This window comes from Panthera pardus, unplaced genomic scaffold (genome assembly GCF_024362965.1).
Source record: "Panthera pardus isolate Hobbes unplaced genomic scaffold, ASM2436296v1 HiC_scaffold_11, whole genome shotgun sequence".
NCBI classification, from domain to species: domain Eukaryota; kingdom Metazoa; phylum Chordata; class Mammalia; order Carnivora; family Felidae; genus Panthera; species Panthera pardus.
The window spans coordinates 29,393,089-29,411,645 of record NW_026526666.1 but is presented as its reverse complement, the minus strand read 5'-3'; the positions used below and the strand labels follow the sequence as shown (position 1 = coordinate 29,411,645).

At 42.0% G+C, this 18,557-nt stretch overlaps 1 protein-coding gene across 3 annotated transcripts in view; it reads right to left on the bottom strand.

Annotated features, from left to right (window-relative positions):
- Positions 1–2,174: 2,174 nt before the first annotated feature.
- Positions 2,175–18,557, bottom strand: part of TGFBR3 (transforming growth factor beta receptor 3) — a 207,702-nt gene continuing 191,319 nt past the window's right edge. For 2 of the 3 annotated variants that reach the window (XM_053892606.1, XM_053892601.1), the window contains 2 exons: positions 17,246–17,353; positions 2,175–5,637 (listed from right to left, as the gene is read on the bottom strand). In XM_053892606.1, coding sequence (XP_053748581.1) covers positions 5,519–5,637; positions 17,246–17,353 — 227 coding nt within the window. In that variant the 3' untranslated portion in view covers positions 2,175–5,518. Of the gene's footprint in view, positions 5,638–5,694; positions 5,813–17,245; positions 17,354–18,557 lie in introns of those variants that run through there. The other variant, XM_053892608.1, reaches the window with a different exon arrangement.

Sequence of the window (18,557 nt, the reverse complement as noted above, 5' to 3'; positions counted from 1 at the left end):
CGGTTTGTGGGTTTGAGCCCCGAACAGGCTCTGCACTGACAGTGTGGAGCCTGCTTGGGATTCTCTCTCTTCCTGCCCCTCCCCTGGTCATGCTTGCTCTCTCTCTCTCTCTCTCTCTCAAAATAAATAAATAACAAATAAATAAACTTTAGGAAAAAGAAAAAAGAAAAAAGGCTGTTAACATCACTTCCTCCAGAGGTGCCTGCCTGGGAAAGAGCATTAACAACTTTGCTTTATTTTACCACCTACAATGACCATGCTTTACTTTGGCAATTTAAGGAAAGTCTAGTAAAAAAAAGTGATGATCAGCACACACAAAACCTGATAGGAAGATATGCCATGTGAAAACAGCAAGTCACAAATGCTATGATACAATCTTACGCGTTACAGTGACATGTACATGTTGATACGAACATAAGGAAATGCCTGGGAATACACAATAAATCAGTATTACCACCTTTAAGTGTGAGAATTATGGGGGCTACTTCACTGCTACATGTCTATATTATTTGCATTCATTTTATACATGTAAATTAATTGAATGTGCAGGAAAAAATTTGAGAGGATGCAACTATAAAATGGCTATGGACCAAAAAAACCCCACAAAACAAAAAACAAAAAACAAACAACAACAAAAAACCCCACAACAACAAAAAGCCTAGACACATCAATGCAAAATTTTACATACAATTTCAGGTAGTTAATAGAATCTCTGAAGCTAATCTATGGATTGCCTAGGTTTCTGCTCCCCACTTTAACGGCAGAAAAATTATTTGATCTGCCAATTTCTCCATCCTCTGAGAAGCGCTGGCTCCAGGACACAATACTGATCTGGAAAGTGGCTGGACTCTCTTCTGTAATGAGGACTTCGACCTCACTGGAGTGAAATGCTACTTAAGCCCCTCACCTGCTCCTGCTCTGTGGACACCTACCTGTGTGAAGTGTTGGGGAGAGGGGGATACTGGCCTCAATACCATTTGGGTCTGTTTGCAACCACCTAATTTCACTAATTCTCAAAAGGGGAGGAGAAGGTAGGGACATGTGACAGCAGTTTGTAAACATATATTCGATATCATAATTTAATCCTTAATAGGAAAAAACCAAGCTGTTGTTTTCACGACACAAATGTCTAGTGGGGGGTATGCCACATAGAAGTTGAGCTTCCGAGAGGTGAAGGAAGTTTCTGGGAAGGTAGGCAGATTATTCTCCTTAAGCCATACTTAGGAGGTTGAACTTTATTCTGAAAGCAAGTGGGGGAACTACTTAAAGGCTTTAATTGGAAAGTGACATGATTTGAGCCTTTTTTCATTTCTTTTGGTTGCATAGTGGAGAAAGAATTAGGGGGTAGCAAATCTGAAGTCTGCATACCAGTTAGGCTGTTGCAGTAATTCAGTTTTTAAAAAAAATTTTTTTAAGTTTATTTTTGAGAGAGACAGAGTGCAAGGGGAAGAGGGGCAGAGGGAAACAGAGAGAGACACAGAATCTGAAGCAGGCTCCAGGTTCTGAGCTGTCAGCACAGAGCCTGATGTAGGGCTCGAACCCACAAACTGTGAGATCATGACCTGAGTTGAAATTGGACGCTTAACCAACTGAGCCACCCAGGTGTCCCTGCAGTAATTCAGTTTAAGAGATAATGGGCCTTGGATTCTGGGTAACAGCAGCAGGAGTAGAAATAAGCAGGTGATTTGGAGAAAGAGATACTCTAGAGGTTCAATAAACTTGGACTTATTAATTCATGGGAAGCCAGAGAGGAGTCAAATTAGACTTCCAGATTTCTGGCTTGGGCAGCTAAAAGGTGGTGGTGGTAGTGCCATATCCATAGAGAATGCTGGAAGCAACACTGAGGTATTTGGAGATCCAAATACATATTTTCCCATTCCTTGGCTCTAGGAGATGGACAGAAAGGCCAGGAATGGATTCAGGGGCCGACATCCACTTCTGGGTCTCCCACCATGTTTTTCCAAGAACAGAGACAGCTCCCGCTGTCTACTTCCTCAGGTCTGTCCATTCTTTCCCTCTGTTCTACTGAGCTAGGGTTTTCTCTTAGCCTTTTCCCTCCCGACTCCTCACCAACACAGTTGGAGCAGATGATACATTTAGAACAAAGTCACAAGGAAAAAGTTATGTCATCCTGAGGGTAGAATTTAATGATGATAAAACAAGACACACGTTAATAAATTGATATGTATCTTTTTTATTATGCACAGATAAAGGACTTAAAACTGTGGTTATCAAAACTATACATCTAAGCATGTTCATAAAATAGCCAACACATTGAACAGAGAAAAGAATACAACAGGGGTGTTCAAACTGGCCACAGGGATTTTAAGGGTACTCTTTTTACCCTGATAGATGAAACACAGCAACAAAATCAGGCTCACTCAGGAAAACCCAGAAGAAACAAGCATTGTTTTTGGAAACTGATAATAGTCCTTTTTAGAAAAACATCTGTCAGTTTCATGAACAACCCCCAGATAACACAAACAGGAAAAAGGTCACACACACACAATTCGCCCAACCAAATGTGCTCTGTTACCACAACCATCACTCACACCATGAGGTAGTTACTGTACGAAATGACCAGCACGCATGTGCGCACCCCCCCCCACACACTCACAACCACGCCCCCTACAGAACACACACAGAACATGGGTTTACAGTCTTATCACAGACAAGGAAAAGACCATTTTTGTTTGTTTGTGTAGACAATGCTCTAGAAGCAGCTCAGACAGAAGACACCTCTGGCTTTAAAAACAGAGGAACTGCTGGTGAACACCACATGGTGAAAAGCTATAAGGTATCCCACAGACACTCTGCCTGGGGAGTTTGGAGCATTTCAACAATAGCTTTGGCTTGGTCAAACACAACAAAAATGATCTCTGTGAATTAGAGTGTAGCCGGCAGAAGTAACGAAAGACTTTGTAGACAGAAGCATTTAACTGGAATATAACAACAGCTTTAAGGAAACTTGCAGAACTTGTTATAAACTAGAGCTTGTACTTTGTATTGAAACTGTGAAGTATGAAGTGATTAGAAATGCTGTAATACAAAACTGGGGAGAGAACACTTTTTTTAAAAAAACATTTTTTAGAAACATTTCTGAGATACTTAATTAATGACATTCACTCTCCAGTGAACATGGGACTGGGTTTATTATCAACACAGATTTCTTGATCTGAATAATACTTCTGACAGTAAGACCCAAACAATTAAAAGGTGATTTTTTTTCCTTCTCTTTCTTTTAAAATCTTTTGGTTTGCATCCATAAATTTGTAAATTAATTTTAAATTATTTATAAAATCATTGGCAATGTAGCATCTCTCTCAAAAATATACATTTAAATATAATCATCACAAAAGGTTTTAACCCTGTCCATCTAAAGAATTAGATCTGTTTAATACCTCTTAATAGATGATTTTGTTTTTAAGAGGATGGAAAGGGTTTTTTAAACAGCAAAGAACTGATCAAAAGAATTCACAGTAACTGAAATTAAACATTTCATATGGAGTAATTTAAATTTATCTAAAACACTTAAATATATCTTTATACACACATTTTTGTAGTAAAATATAGCTATATGTGACTTAAAGACTCTAGTCTTCTTTGAAGACATCTTTAAACTTTTTTATACATAGAATATGCTAAAACAATACATTCTGCTGAAGGTTAGGCAAAGCGCATTATTTTCAAACACAGGTAGCATAATCTAGGTCCTCCACTCTGATACCCTTATGTTAAAAAATTAACTGAAGGAAATCAATTCTCTAATCTCGTATCTTCATTTGTATGTGGAAATCTGCAAAATTTTCAATAAATCAATGCAGGCAGCCTGGAAATCTTAGCCCTCAAGTAATCTGTTCTGGTTAATATTATGCAGATTGAATATCTATACTTATCAAATCAGAGTATTATTCTATGATTGGATGATATGTCTATCATATCAGTGACCAACATGACAGATCAGTATCATATCAATGACTGTCAGTATCTCCACCTACTTGTGGGCTGACAGACACTGCCCTCAGGTCTTTAGGGTTCCATTCAGAGAACCAGGCACAACTTCCTTATTTTAAGGGCAGTGAGATTCACTTATGAATATTTTGGAGTAGAAGCTAGCCTGTTCTTTCTGTAGGATTTGGAGTCATTTGGGGGAGAATTCTGGAAGAAGATGAATATTTCTTTGCAACGAAGCTATTCTCAGTAGTAAATGAATTGGCATGGCAACTTTCCTCGGCCTTCTTTTTTAACACAGACTATCAGTTGAGCTTATTTTAGCTGCAAAGTGGCATGATATTATTCCATTTTAATGAAATCCATCTCAAATCCTTTTTTGAGGTTGGAATATATTTAAGGCAAGAGAACTAAAGCAGTCCACACGAGTGCCCTTTTCCAGATCTCAGCACTTTCTTGGCAGAATCGGTGACACTGTTCAGATAACCAACCAGAAACCAACAGGATCTGCCGTGCATTTGCACAAACAAGAGCTTCGTTTTTCACAAAAGGGTCTATTAACAAGGTTGACACGTTTTGAGTGGAAACACTAATTCTCCCAAATACACTTAAGTTGCAACTCTGAAGACACAGGGTCTTTTAAAAAGGGGAATGAATTTTCCCTTTTCCAACGGAGAAAACAAATGTGCCAGATGACATGGTCTATACCTGTACTTGCATATATATTACTGTGCAAATTCCTCTCCAACTTTAAAACTAAATTTGCCCCAATTTATAATTTTTCTCAGAACGCAATGTCATAAATGGGGACAAACATGCAGTCCCAGATTTTGGCCATTTTCTATTTCTATATGCTTATGAAGCAATACAAACTTTGCATTAAGACATTTTTGCAGTCGGTGTGCGAGTGTGGGACAGGGGGGAGCAGGTAAGGTTATCAGCACTGGTTTTGGCCCAGGGCCCTACCCTAGAAAGGAATGTCGTTGCGATGTGTGTCAGGGTGCAGTCCCTGAGGGCGGCACCCATCAAGCGGACAACATCAGCCCCCAGAGGGTGTGACAGCAAAGTGAGAAGTGTGCATCCAGAAGGTGCAAATTAGACACGGAGGAACACACTGAGAAAATCTTGAAGTATTTCTTGTGTTATACATCTTGGTTCAGTTATACAAGGCTCTTTGGCCATATCTCCTCACTGGTCCTACTGTCTGGTTATCATCCTCTCACCAACTCCTCGAGTCAGGGTAAATCTCGGGGCCCCAAATTATGGACAGTCTTACCTGGACAAAGCAGCATTTTGAAAACTGGCACGTGTTTCACATTGAAAACCCCCAAGCCCGGGCGGGGCTGGTGGAGAAGGCCACCACCTTGGCTTTCTCACAGGAGTTCTAGTGTGTTACAGAAGCCCAGGGGACACACGTGTATTAGCCCTGGGCGGGGGAGGAATACAACAGGTGGCCTGCGTGTTGGAATTCACTCTCTCTCCGCAATGGCACCGCGCTGCTGCCTTCCGGCGCGGACACGCGGGGCGGGCGGGAGGCCGCCAGTCCCCTCCGGGCGGAGGCGGGGAGCTAGGCTGCGCTGCTGCTGGAGCAGGGCGTGCTCTGCGTGCTGCCGATGCTGTGCGCCGCGCTGCTGTTCTCCGAGGCCGGCGGGGAGGTGGGCACTTGCTGCCTTCCTGCCGTCTGCCCTGCGGTTAATGAAGAAAAGGGACGAAGAAACACGCGTGTTACGTGTGCGCATCCGTGACAAGGCCAGTTATTTCCCCCCCTTTGCTGTTCTGATGTTTCTCTCCTCCGGGGGCAGAAGCAGGTAGACCAGGCCTTACACAGAAAGTGGTCCTGTTTGTTGGTGTTTTGTTTTGCCTGGTGAAAAGAGAACTGTTTACAAGCTGACCTATGATAGGCAGTGTTAGTGGCTAAGACTCTGACAGATGACAATAAATCCCTGGGATTTCAGTGCCCAGGACCTTTGAAGAAACCGCCACCATTGGTACCAACTGACCAGCCCCTGTATTCGGGACACACAGCCTATCTCTTCTCATAAAGATACAGTCAGGTTTGGAGGATGAGACCTTTATTTATTTATTTATTTATTTATTTATTTATTTATTTTATTAAAAAAAAAAAAAGTTTTAACATTAATTTATTTTTGAGAGACACAGAGAGAGCACGAGCAGGGGAAGGGCAGAGAGAGAGAGAGAGAGAGAGAGAGAGAGAGAGAGAGAGACACAGACTCGGAAGCAGGCTCCGGGCTCTGAGCTGTCAGCACAGAGCCTGACAGGGGGCTCAAACCCCCAAACCATGACACCATGACCTGAGACCAAGTCACGTAACTGACTGAGCCAACCCGGGCACCCCAAGAGGGTGAGACCTTTAAACTGTACTGAGAGAGGTCTGTAGTACGGGGGCCTTTTTCTGAATATACTTGCTCAAAATGGGGGTGGTGAGCCTAGATTTTGCCCGAGCTACAGCACAGCCAAGTGCTGTGCGGCCCATGAACACAACCCAGCTGAGAAATGGAGGCAGGACAAGCCTGCTCTTGGAAAAACCTTTTGGGAAAGGAGTTTAGCTGTTGGCACACAGGGAACTGTGGTTGCCTGGGAACAACCTCCTCCATCCTGCAGTTCACTGGGGGTGCAGTGAGAATATCTCCTAACACATTAAGCATCCCACTTTTCATTACGCATCCCACTTTTCATTACACATCCCACTGAATTTTAGCTAAACCCATTCCTTGTGCCAAATGTGCAATGCTTTGGAGGAGGAGGAAACCCTGGGTCACCCACACACATGGTTTGCATTTAGCACTTGCAAAAGGCCCTAGAGTGAAGTCTTTTCTTCAGCGAAACTGGTCTCAGGGCAGCCCTCAAAAAATGGCTCTGTGTAGGGAAAAGGGATCAATGCTCTCCAATGAAAAACACTGCATTTTCTCTGAAAAGTCAGAGCATAAACTTAAAAATCTTCTGGTCAGCAGTCGCCCTCTTCTAATGTTGGAAGCCCCAGAGGGCCAGCTCTGTTTATGAATGAGCCTCCTCTTTCCCGGTCCTGCTGAAATACACAGCTATCAGCCAGAGAGATAAGCAACCCTCTGCCTGCTTCATTAAAACAAAACACACAGAGCAAAGGCTCGACTCCTCAAGGGCGGGATCTCAGCCTGTTACTTCCATTCCCTTTCTGGGGCCCCTCAAAGGACTCTGCCAAAAGAGCAGCTCTGCAAAATGTAGAACCCGTTCGTGCCTTCGCGTCTGGTTACAGCTTCCCCTGTCACCCATTTTACAAACCACACAACTACAGCACACATTTTTGCATCAACCTCAGGGCATTTGTGTGCTTGCTGCATTGTTTGGCCCGTGCTGTCTTTCCTCTGATTATCTTTTCTTCCGGGACTGGTGGGATAGAGAGAGGATAGGGGGCCAATATTCCTCAGAGGCAGAGAAACTGTATTTCCACTCTTCTTGGTTTTTTTAGGCAATCTATATTTTGGACGTTCCCCAGCATTACCCTCTGCCCTTCATGTATGTATGTAATTAAAGATCTGGAGAAGTTTGCCTCCATGACAGTGACTTTCTGCCAGAAATTCACTTTCCCCAGAGTGGGAGCTTATTTCTAGAAGGAAATCAAATCTCTTAGCTATTCTGATGTCAAAAAAACAAAACAAAACAAAAACCCCCAAACAAACAAAAAACCCATAGCCTCCAGGGACCCAAACAACTTGTGATATACTTTAAAAATTCAGCTCCCTTAAACCCACATGTTGATCCACACCCAGCTGCATTGTTATGCTATTAGAAGGACTGATGGGGCCGTGCATGAAGCACATTTTTGCAACACTTTTCTCCATTTAAAAAGAAAAGCAGCAGGAATCAACACTCCACCTTCCCTTTTTGGCTCACCTGGACTTCATTTGTTCAGCCTGATAGCAGCTAAAGCAAGGTGGCCTTGCCTCATTTATTGACAGTGAGCAAGTCTGTCTCATCCAGAATTGGACACGGGCTTGATTATTCAGAGTCAGGAAAAGTGCCAATACTACTCCCTGCCCAGGAAGTATGAGTACTTGCTTTCTGATGTCTGTTTGCTGAATGTAATTTGTTGGCATGCCAGTTGATTTTAATCAGTGCCCATTAAAAAGGTCTTTCAGCTTCCAGTTTTGGAAACTCTTGTGCTAACGCAAAACACTGTCTAAAATGAAAACTCAAGCAAAGCCAAACAAAGAAGCCCCCTCTCCTCTCAAGATTGCAGGATGTATTTCACCACGGTGGACAAGTCAACTTAACCTAATTATCTACTGACCTCGAAGTAGCTACACCTGTGGTGAACGTTGCAAAACATACAGACTTGTGGAATCACTATGCTGGACACCTGACCTAATGTGACACTGTGTGTCGGCTATACTTCAGGAAAAAAAATGAGGAAAAAAAAAAGCCAATCTACTGACTTTGAGCCAATAATGTGCCAAGCCAAGGAGAATCTTTGTCTGAGAATCTGCTCAGAAATACTGAAAGTACTGTTTTTAGAAATATTAAAAATACCTTCTCCTACTGTGGTGGCTATTTTCACATGGATGAGATTTCTCTCACGTTGTTAAAAGCTTTTACCTTCTTTAAAAAATTTTTTTTTAATGTTTATTTATTTTTGAGAGAGCGAGTGAGCGAGCAAGCATGAGTGGGGGAGGGGCAGAAAGAGAGGGAGACACAGAATCTGAGCCAGGCTCCAGGCTCTGAGCTGTCAGCACAGAGCCCAACGCGGGGCTCAAAGTCACAAGTTGCGAGATCATGACCTGAGCCAAAGTCGGAGACTTAACTGACTGAGCCACCCAGGCGCCCCAAAAGTTTTCACCTTCTGACAAATTACGACAAGGATTTTTTGTTGTCAGATGAAAGTGGTGCGACAGAAACAGTCACCCTGAGAAACAAAAGTCTGATGTGCAGATGCTTCTGCTTAAAAAGCCAATGGAGTTCCCCTGGGTTTTCTGAGATGGGCCCTTTGGCTTTCTGCTCTCTATCACAGTGACCTCTGATTTCTTGGAGCACTAACTCGTAACATATCCCTTGGGTGACTAATACAACCACCCTACTTCCGGAGAAGAAGGGCAGGGAGGACCCCAGAGCTAAGCAGAATAGGCCCACTTAGCAAATGTAAGGAATTGAAGGAAGGATCCTTACTCATGAACATCATAGTTGGCCATCAGGAGAAATGTGTTCAGTCTTCACGCTTTGCTCCTAAAATTTCAAACCCCACTAAGGAAGAGAGATGTGGGGAGGAAGGACAGTAGAGGAGGAGGCCTTTGGAAGAGGGTGTATTAGAAATAATTCCATCCAGTTCACATATTTGCCTGTGGCTGAGCCAAGATGTTGCCAGAGATGCTTTCAGAAACAGAAAAATATATTTCTTAAGGGATAATCTGTTTTATTTCTTTAGCTTGGCATGGAGTTGTCCAGATCTGATTTCCTGCCACCTCTTTGGCAGTCTACTTTACAACTGGATTCTTATCTCTGCATCTTGCAGCATGGCAGGTCCTGGGGAAGAAACTTCATCTCAGAAAGATGTGAATAACTTGGAGAGGCTCCACGGGGAAACAACAACAGAAGAATTTTAAAGAAAGGTGAGAGGAATCTCAATTATTTAGCCCAAAAGAGAATGTTTGCAAATATCACCCAAAGAGGATTATTATAAAGAAGAGCAGACAGCTGTGCTTTATCTCTCTTGAGGGCAGAACATGAGGAAATGAGTTTAAATGGTAGCACTAAGGATTTAGGTCACAGAGAAAAGAACTTGCTGATTATGGGGATTGGTTAGTTATAAGGGGAATTTATGGAATCTCTTTCTTGGAAGACACTTAAGCATTGGATTGAAAACCATATGCCTGGGGATGGCTTAGCTTTAATATTACTTGATGCTGGAAAGAAAAAGATACTGTCTGCAAGGCCTATGTGTTGGTTGTAATTATGGACCAGTCAATGTCTCAACCTCCTGATATCCTAATTGTAATTATTTTACAAGCTTGCTCCCGTAAGGATAGTGAACTAGATAGACTACCTTTAGTTTATAGAAATGTTTATTCATTATTTATCATTTCCAAAAATGGTCCGTCTCCACTCTCCGAGCTAAAAGATTTTCCTTCTGCAGGCGAAACTCATCAGGAGGGGTACGTCTGATGTTGTTATAATTTATGAGGAAGGGGGGAGAGGTTCCAAGGCAGGAATTAAAACCCTTCAAAATGTCCTGCCTATCATTTTCTTTCTGTATTCCTGCAGTACAGCCAACCTATTTGCCCCCACATTTTGGTTTTCTGTGGCTTATTTTACTTTAACTTAACCTGAGCACATGGGTGCCGAGAGTGGATTCCTGCCTTCTTTACAGTCGTACCAGGGCTCCCATCTGTTCCAGCTGCATCTTCCTGATCCCTGGGACTCAGCCTCTTGCCCCCTACCTTAGTCACACCTGTCTTTCTGCTGCTTCTCTCTGCACCTGGACTAAACTTGGGAGCCTGAAGAAACTTCAGACTTCTGGAAACATTTGAAACCCCTAGAGATGCTCCTAATTAAAAGCTCTTACCTGACTCAGGTAAACCTAAGTAGGTGCTTGACTTTCACTTTAAGAACACATGGTATGTTCAACTGAGGACTGCTGAACAGAAACCTGAGGGATTGGGACAGGCATGCCTACTTTGAGACCTCAGCATTTTATATTGCTCTGTGGAATGCAGCATTCCTTCCACTCTTAGATTTTTGTTCTGCCTACATATCTGAGAAACGTTCATTATCTTACATTTTTGTAGGACTTGGGAGTTCATAAGACTTTTCACATGCATTCTTGCTTAAGTGCTCTCACCGCCAATGACCCTGGGCAGAAGGGGTCACGTCTATGTTTACTAAAGGGACGTGGTTCATAGTAAGGTAACAAGACTAGCAGTTGAACAAACTAGATCTTCAAGTCCCAGGGCTGTACAGAGACACACATGGAGGGCAGCCTCGCCCCGGACCCCTGCCCTCTTCCGTCTTCCTCTCTTCTTCCTCTTATTATCATCACACTGTGAGTACATTCTGTTCAGTGGCCACAAAGGCAAGTTACATAAAGTAAAGATAAATGATGACAACCTCTAACCCACCCTCCTGCACAGTTTTGTCTGCAAAAGGAAGGTCTTTTAGCTTGGAGAATGGGGAGGCTCAATTTTGGAAACGATAAACAGTGACTGAATACTTCTCTAAACTAAACACAATCTAGTTCACTCTTCTTACAGGGGTGAGATAGTGAAATAATTCCAATTAGGATATCAAGAGACTGAGACATTGGTGCACAATGACAACCTACACGGAGGCCAAGAGAAAAATCTCACCAAAATGACACTGTACAGATTTTATTTTTAAAGTTTCTTTATTTATTTTGAGACAGAGAGAGAGCGGGAGAGGGGCAGAAAGAGAGGGAGAGAGAGAATCCCAAACAGGTTCCATGCACAGTCAGCGTGCAGAGCCTGATGTGAGGCTCGAACCTATGAGACCATGACATCATGACCTGAGCTGAGATCAAGAGTTGGTCACTTAATTGACTGAGCCACCCAGGTGCCCTGACACTTTACAGATTTTTAAAAGGCATCAACCTACAAGAAAGAAAAAAAGAAAAGCAGGAGTGGCGACAACATCAATAAAATATTGAAAGCTGGTGAAGAAATGGGTGAGTAGTAAGTGATGTAGCAGATTTAAGAGAGCCAGAACCTAAGCCAACAGTAAGAACAGATGAGCAACAACCAAGTTGTAGTACAGAACCCTCAAAAATTCAGGAAATGGTAGCACCAGTTACTCGCAAAGACGGCAAACTTGAGGCTGCAAGCACTAGGGTTGACTGACTGCTGCTGTATAAGCAGCAGTGAGATTTTTCTAGATCCCCTTCTTTACCCTGTGGAGTGGGACCCTGCCCATCCTCATCTGGGAGGGAGACAGGAAGTTTACTCTCCAGAATATGAAACTGAGGTTTCCAGGAGTGAACAACACCAGGACAGCTGAGAGCAGAGAACCCAACTCAAAGAGGAAGATTAAATGAATGTCCTGTAGGTTGGATGTTGTGGTGCCTAGAACTCTGACAGCCAGACCTGCACTCCCCAGGAAGAAAATAAGAAAACCTATTTTATAGAAAACCTGGTGAGGAAACCTCAAGAGGAAAGATCCAAAGATGAATTATTAGGAGTTACTCAATAAAAGGCAGCCAGATCACCCTAAGGGAAGTTCACAATCAGTATATCCCATCTATATCCTCAAAACTTACTCATTCTTAAATAATCCTATATTAATATTTTCAGAGGGATAAGATATTACACCCGTAGGAATAAGATATATATTTTTAATTCATAGGAAAAATGTCTTGGAATTGAAACATTTGAATGCAGTAGTTAAAAATTCAGTAGGAAATGAAAAGATAAAGATGACGAAATCTCTTTGAAAATTAAGGAAAAAAGTAGAAAACAGAAAAGAAAGGAAAATTGGGGAACCATTCAAGAGGTTCATCTTTATAATGATTTCTAGAATGAGAGAACAGAGAAAATAGGAGTAAAAACAAATGATTCCAAAAATCTCAGTGCTGGAAGACATTAATTTCTAGACTGAAAGAGCTCCATAATGTATGAAATCCACCTAAGTCAAGGACTGTCATTGTAAAATTTCTCCCAGAAAACAAAACAAACAAAACAAGCCAGCAATTTGAATGGCTCTGAGTTTCCCAAAAGCAATCTTCAGAGCCAAAGGTCAATGAGGAGTGCTTCTAAGATTCTAAAGAAAAATTATTTATGACCTAAAATTCTGTACCTTGCCAAGCTGTCCACCAAGTGTTTGTATAAACTGAGGATATTTTCAGATATGCAAGGTGTGACAAACATTTACTTCTTATGTACCCTTTCAACAACGGAGGAGAAGACATGGAATGAATGACACAGGCCATTCAAAACTCCCAAGGTGCAGGAAATTCCCAGAACAGTAGTGAAGGAATACAAGAAGACAACAGTGTCCAATACAGAGGGCAGCCAGTTCAGACATGAACAGGTAAAAAGGCTCCGGGAAAGATTTAGTGAAGAAAATGAATCAGTGGAATACTGTTGTCTGAATGCATTCAGAAGAGACTGAGACAACTGGCAGAGGGTCAACAGATGAATTAGTGAGAAGCGTACAGAAAACTAAGCCTGCTGCCTGGGTGGCTCAGACAGTTGAACATCTGACGCCTGGCTTGGGCTCAGGTCATGATCCCAGGGTCATGGATTGGAGCCCTGCATATCACACTCTGTGCTGAGTGTGGAGCCTGCTTGGGATTCATTCTCTCTCTCTCTCTCTCTCTCTCTCTGCCCCTCCCCTGCTCATGTGAGCAGTCTTGCTCTCTCAAATAATAAATAAATAATAACATTAAAAAGGGGTTAAAAAACAAAACTAATGTGGGGAAGGAGGGGAGAGATAATCATCAATTCTAGGGAAAATTAAAAATCATGCAGGAGAAACAATAATATACTACATAGCTAAATTGTGATTAGCATTTAGGTAGTTATAATATAAACAATAAATACTGATCTACCCAAAATTTGACTATAATTCTGTTAAGAGGATGGTAGGGCTGGGGGACAATCAGGGGCATGAATGTATAATTGGGACACAGTGATGACAAAGAACTGAATTATCATTTTCCATTGTTGAAAGAAAAAGCCTAAAGCTGTTAGGTCAAGAAGTTGCAATACTATACTTCTATTATTTCAATATATAGATTAATGTCCAAAACAATCAGCTAAGAGTCAGGAATGGTGCTCTGAGGAGCAAGAAAAGGGAGTGGGGCAGTAGGGGGCTCATGTTCTTCTAATAAGTCTTGTAGAACTATTTCAGTCTTTAAGCTATGTGCATATGTTACTGTAATAGGGCTAAGAAGTTTTACTAAAAAATAAAAGTAAATACTTTTGCCCCTCACATCAAAAAAATGACAGATACAATTCTGCATATGATTTTTGGGACCTTTAAGAACTACAAGTTTGGGGCTCCTGCACTAGCTAGACTCGCAGAAGCATGAAGATTCTATGGTTCCTTTCCAGAACCATTTCTTTTCTGACTGTTGCTCCTTTTTGTGGTATCTTAGTAGATAATATAAGTTTTAGGAATGGAGTTTTCCAGAGTTAATATAGCCCTCAGGAGGTATTGCTTATGGCGCCCAAAGCTGTGATATGACAGAGGACGGACCCAGCTTTTTTGGACTAACACATGTTCCAGGTATGGAAGTATGTATCCACAATTCAAACACATGACTTGGTTTGGTGCTCTGTGCTTGGATGGAAATGAAGAACATAAAAAGAATTGGTCTGAATTAGGGGCTGTTTTTGACACAGAGGCAGATGCTGCTTGAACCCCCAAATATACCATACAAGGTCTGAGTTTCACAGCTTAGACTATTGTGGATGTTGAATGCATTGAGTCTGTGTATACACCTCTCTCCATTGACTACTGCATTAGAATCTCTTTTCATCTAACCTTGCTGCTAGCTGATCCAGGTAGGAAACTGAAGGAGTTCTGGACAGGATAGTACGACTGGGTTCTGAAGTGGGCCTTTTTCACACTTATATGATGTTGGTTTTCCTTATGAGAAGTCTTTAAAATGAACCAGAGGCTACAGCTTTTAATAAAAAGTCATTCTGAAGCTGTATCATATGTGATGCTAGCAGGGTTAGAGCCCAAATGACAGTGTCTATAAACCTTTTAACTTCCAAATCAGTGTAATTTATATTGCTTTGGAAACCATAACAGGAAGGGTTTTTGGCTTTGTTTTTCTTTAATCTACTTCCAAACCTATTTCTATATTAACAAAATGTAAAAACTCCTCCCCTTCAGTGTCTGGTTTGTGGGAGAAGGGAGCAGGAACGACAAACCTTGGAATTTAATGAGCAGACCAATAAATGCCATAAAACCAAGCTTTGCTTTTTATCAGGTTTGTGACCATGGCTGTGCGCAAGAGTCTGGGATTATCGGAGTGAGTTTAGTGGGGTGTGTGCCAATAGTGAGTGCCATGTGGTAGCCCGATACTGCCTGGACCTGGCTGTCTGGCCCTACCCGGCCTGAGATGAACTTCCAGGGTTGAGGGTGTAGCTCCATGGCCAAGGCCAGTCATTGCTCTCAGCAGGCACATGTTAAGCATAGGCGGATAACCAGCCCATATAAAATCCTCAGGGCGACAGAGTCTTTTTGGTGTAGTTCCAAGTTCATTCCCAAAATACAGCATCAGCTGCCAACGGCCCTAGAACCTCACAGCCAGGCAGGAGATTGGGAAAGATTAAAAGGAACTGCTAGCATGAGATCTGAACATGTCAGTACACCTCTGACACATTACTTACTCTAAAATACTACTCTGCTAAAAGCCGTCCCTTCTGGTGCTTATATGAACTGTTCATGAGGAAGAATATGCCTAAATTGATTCCCAGGGGTTTGTATATTCTTAGAATCATTACATTTAGGATTAAGAGTCTCATTTTCTCTCTCACATGATATATACCTCACTCAAACATCTCCAATTGGGAACAATAGTTTGAGGACTCAAAGCTCCACTATCACAACTCCTAAGCTTTTGCTTTGGATTGTGTGACTTTCCATGCTAGGCACAAATGGATCTGATCTCCTTCGGCCATAATCTAAAATATCTCAGCCAGGGGATGCAGTATTTGAAGTAAAAATTCTGCTTAGGGATTAAGAGGTGACTTCTCAAAATGCCCTTCTGTGCTTCGTCTCCCTTTAAAGCAGTCATCTTTTTAGCTTGTCTGGTTGAATGGCCCACAGTAAGGCCAAAGATCATGGTGCTCATTCGTTCAATGGAAAATCAATGAAATTCTAAATAGAAAGGCTGGACCTGCCACTGGCCTCGGGCTGATCAATCAAGCACAATTTACCTAGGTTCATAGTATAAACTCAAAGTATCCAAGGACACATAAGCCTAAGTAGCTCTCTAGACATACCCCAAAATGGATGTCTTTCTTTCCTATGTCTATCTGCAAGGAAACTAAGAAAGAAGCAACAGAAGGAAGGTCCATTTGTTTCTCCCCTATCGCACTAGCCTCGCCCCTTGCCAGGCCTGCATTCTGTACTGGGGTCAGAACAGGTTCTCTGTTCAGGCCAGAATGTTTCAACCTTGGGATTGAGGGGAAGGGGAAAGGGGGGGGGGGTGTGGCATATCAGAATTTGGGGGAAGGAGGAGCACAGCTTGAAAACAAAGTACCTTGTTTCACCATTTTTATTTGTTTGCAAATCATGAAAATATATTTTAACTTTTTTTTTTTTAAATTTATTTTTGAGACAGAGCATGAGCAGGGGAGGGGCAGAGAGAGGGAGACACAGAATCTGAAGCAGGCTCCAGGCTCTGAGCTGTTAGCACAGAGCCCGACACAGGGCTCGAACTCATGGACTGTGAGATCATGACCTGAGCTGAAGTCAGATACTCAACCAACTGAGCCACCCAGGTGCCCCTCATGAAAATATATTTTAAAAATTTAAACAATTTTATAGAAGAAAGACACGAGAAATTTATGCTTATCAAAGAGGGCATGGCATGGGTTTTAAAAGGGTCAAGAAATTCTGGTGTAAGCCACCGAGACTGGGGATTCTGGTGGGCAGTGCGCAACATCTTGGCAGAGAGGATAATAAAATCTTCGCTTCCTTTTTCACTTCCTGCCCATTCATATGTCTGCACTGAAGTGTTTAGCTTTGAGGGAAGGGTTTGTATTTCTGGTTTGTCTACATTAATTGTCTTTAATTCAACCCTAACCACAAAATAGCTTTATTAGTAGCTAAACTTGACCAACATTTCAATTGCAATTAACATAGTTTGAACATTCCTTTTCTTTACTTACTTTCTTTTTTTTTTAAATGTTTAGTTTTGAGAGAGAGAGAGATAGAGAGAGAGAAAGAGTGAGTGAGCGAGTGCACTAGCAGGGAAGGGGCAGAGAAACACTGAGACACAGAATCTGAAGCAGGCTCCAGGTTCTGAGCCACCAGCACAGAGCCCGACGAGGGGCTTGAACCCACAAAGGGAGAGATAGTGACCTGAGCTAAAGTTGGATGCTTAACCGACTGAGCCACCCAGGCACCCTTGAACATTCCTTTTCTAATGATGCTTCAGGCACACTGTATTTTTGCAAAACCCCATTTATGCCAAATACATTCATGTGCAAATGGTGGGGATGAACTTTCTCTCTCATTCGTCAGTCCATCCATTCATGCAACGAAACCCTGAAAGGTCGCCTGTGTGGCAGACATACAGGATTCACAGCAACTACTATCTGACAGTCACACTCACCTGTGTGAGAATAGATGTACCACAAGGCCCCTGTCAGGAGTGCTCCGATCACAAATGCTGCAAATGCGATGCCCATCACGGTGAGGGTGTCCAGACCATGGAAGATCTCTATAAAGGAAGGGAAGCCAATGCATACTTTCAGTGAATCTGCATTATACGTTACAATTTTATATCTGTGCCACAAGCACTTTGGGAAGGCTGAGCCCTGACTAATAAAAACAAGGGTGAAATGAGGATTCCAAGAAAATGCAGTGTATTTGAAACTTGCATGTTTTTTTTTCCCCCAAAATGAAAATAAAATGATCCGATTTCCAAGATATCCTCCTCACTTTGCAGCCTCCGTGTGAAGATGCTTTGGAAAATGAACTTCCATGATCAAAATGTGACCCACAGCAAACACTTTGAACGATGATACAAGAAAACACACTTCAAATACTCTACAAACATGTTTTCATGAACATTTACAAGTATGAGAGATGACCGGAAGAAAGGGAGTGCCAAGGAGGAAACATGAGGTAAGGATCGACTCTTCCTATAGATTTTAACTTTTCAGTGGTCTCAGCTCAAACCCTCCATCTTAACAATTATGTATTGTATCATTTAAAACAACCTACTCTTTAACACTTTTCCAACCGTGATCTTTCTACGAGGGGGACGGAAACATGTCTCTGTGTGGAGGGATGTCAGTTTTATGGTCAGCAAAACACATAAATAGAACCAATTGTTCCTCCACTTGGCAAAGATGTTTATACTTGAAATTAATTCCAGGCTACAGAAATAGAACATTTCCTGAGAACCACCTTCTTTGAATCACTTATAAAAAGTTAAAATCACTTTCTAAGAGAGAAGGTTTTTCAGTAGGATAAAATTTCCAAGGTGTCTTTTTTTTAATATAAATTTCAGGTGTACAATCTCCCCAAAATTTCAATACCATGTTCCTCTCCAGTCAGAAGCAACTCCAGCTGATCTCCATATGAATTAAATCACTTTGCCTTTCATCTCACTTCAGTGTAAAAGATCTAATTGTAGACAAATATGACTCCCCGAGTAGCCCCAGAACTAACTCGTAAGGGCTCAGGAAAAGTAGGTCATGCTGGCAACGATTCTAGAAATTAGGAATTCCCAACCTGGTGGCTACTCTTCTAGGCCATGTGTTCTTTGGTGTGTTGACTTCTGGAAAGTGGGGATTGCACTACTTCACCTGCTGAAGGCAGGGAGTGAAGAAAAGGAGTTTGTAAAAGGTCTGGGATCCTGAGGAAGGAGTAAGAATTGGGAAGAACTCTAGAGGTTAAGATGAACCAAGTCATCAACA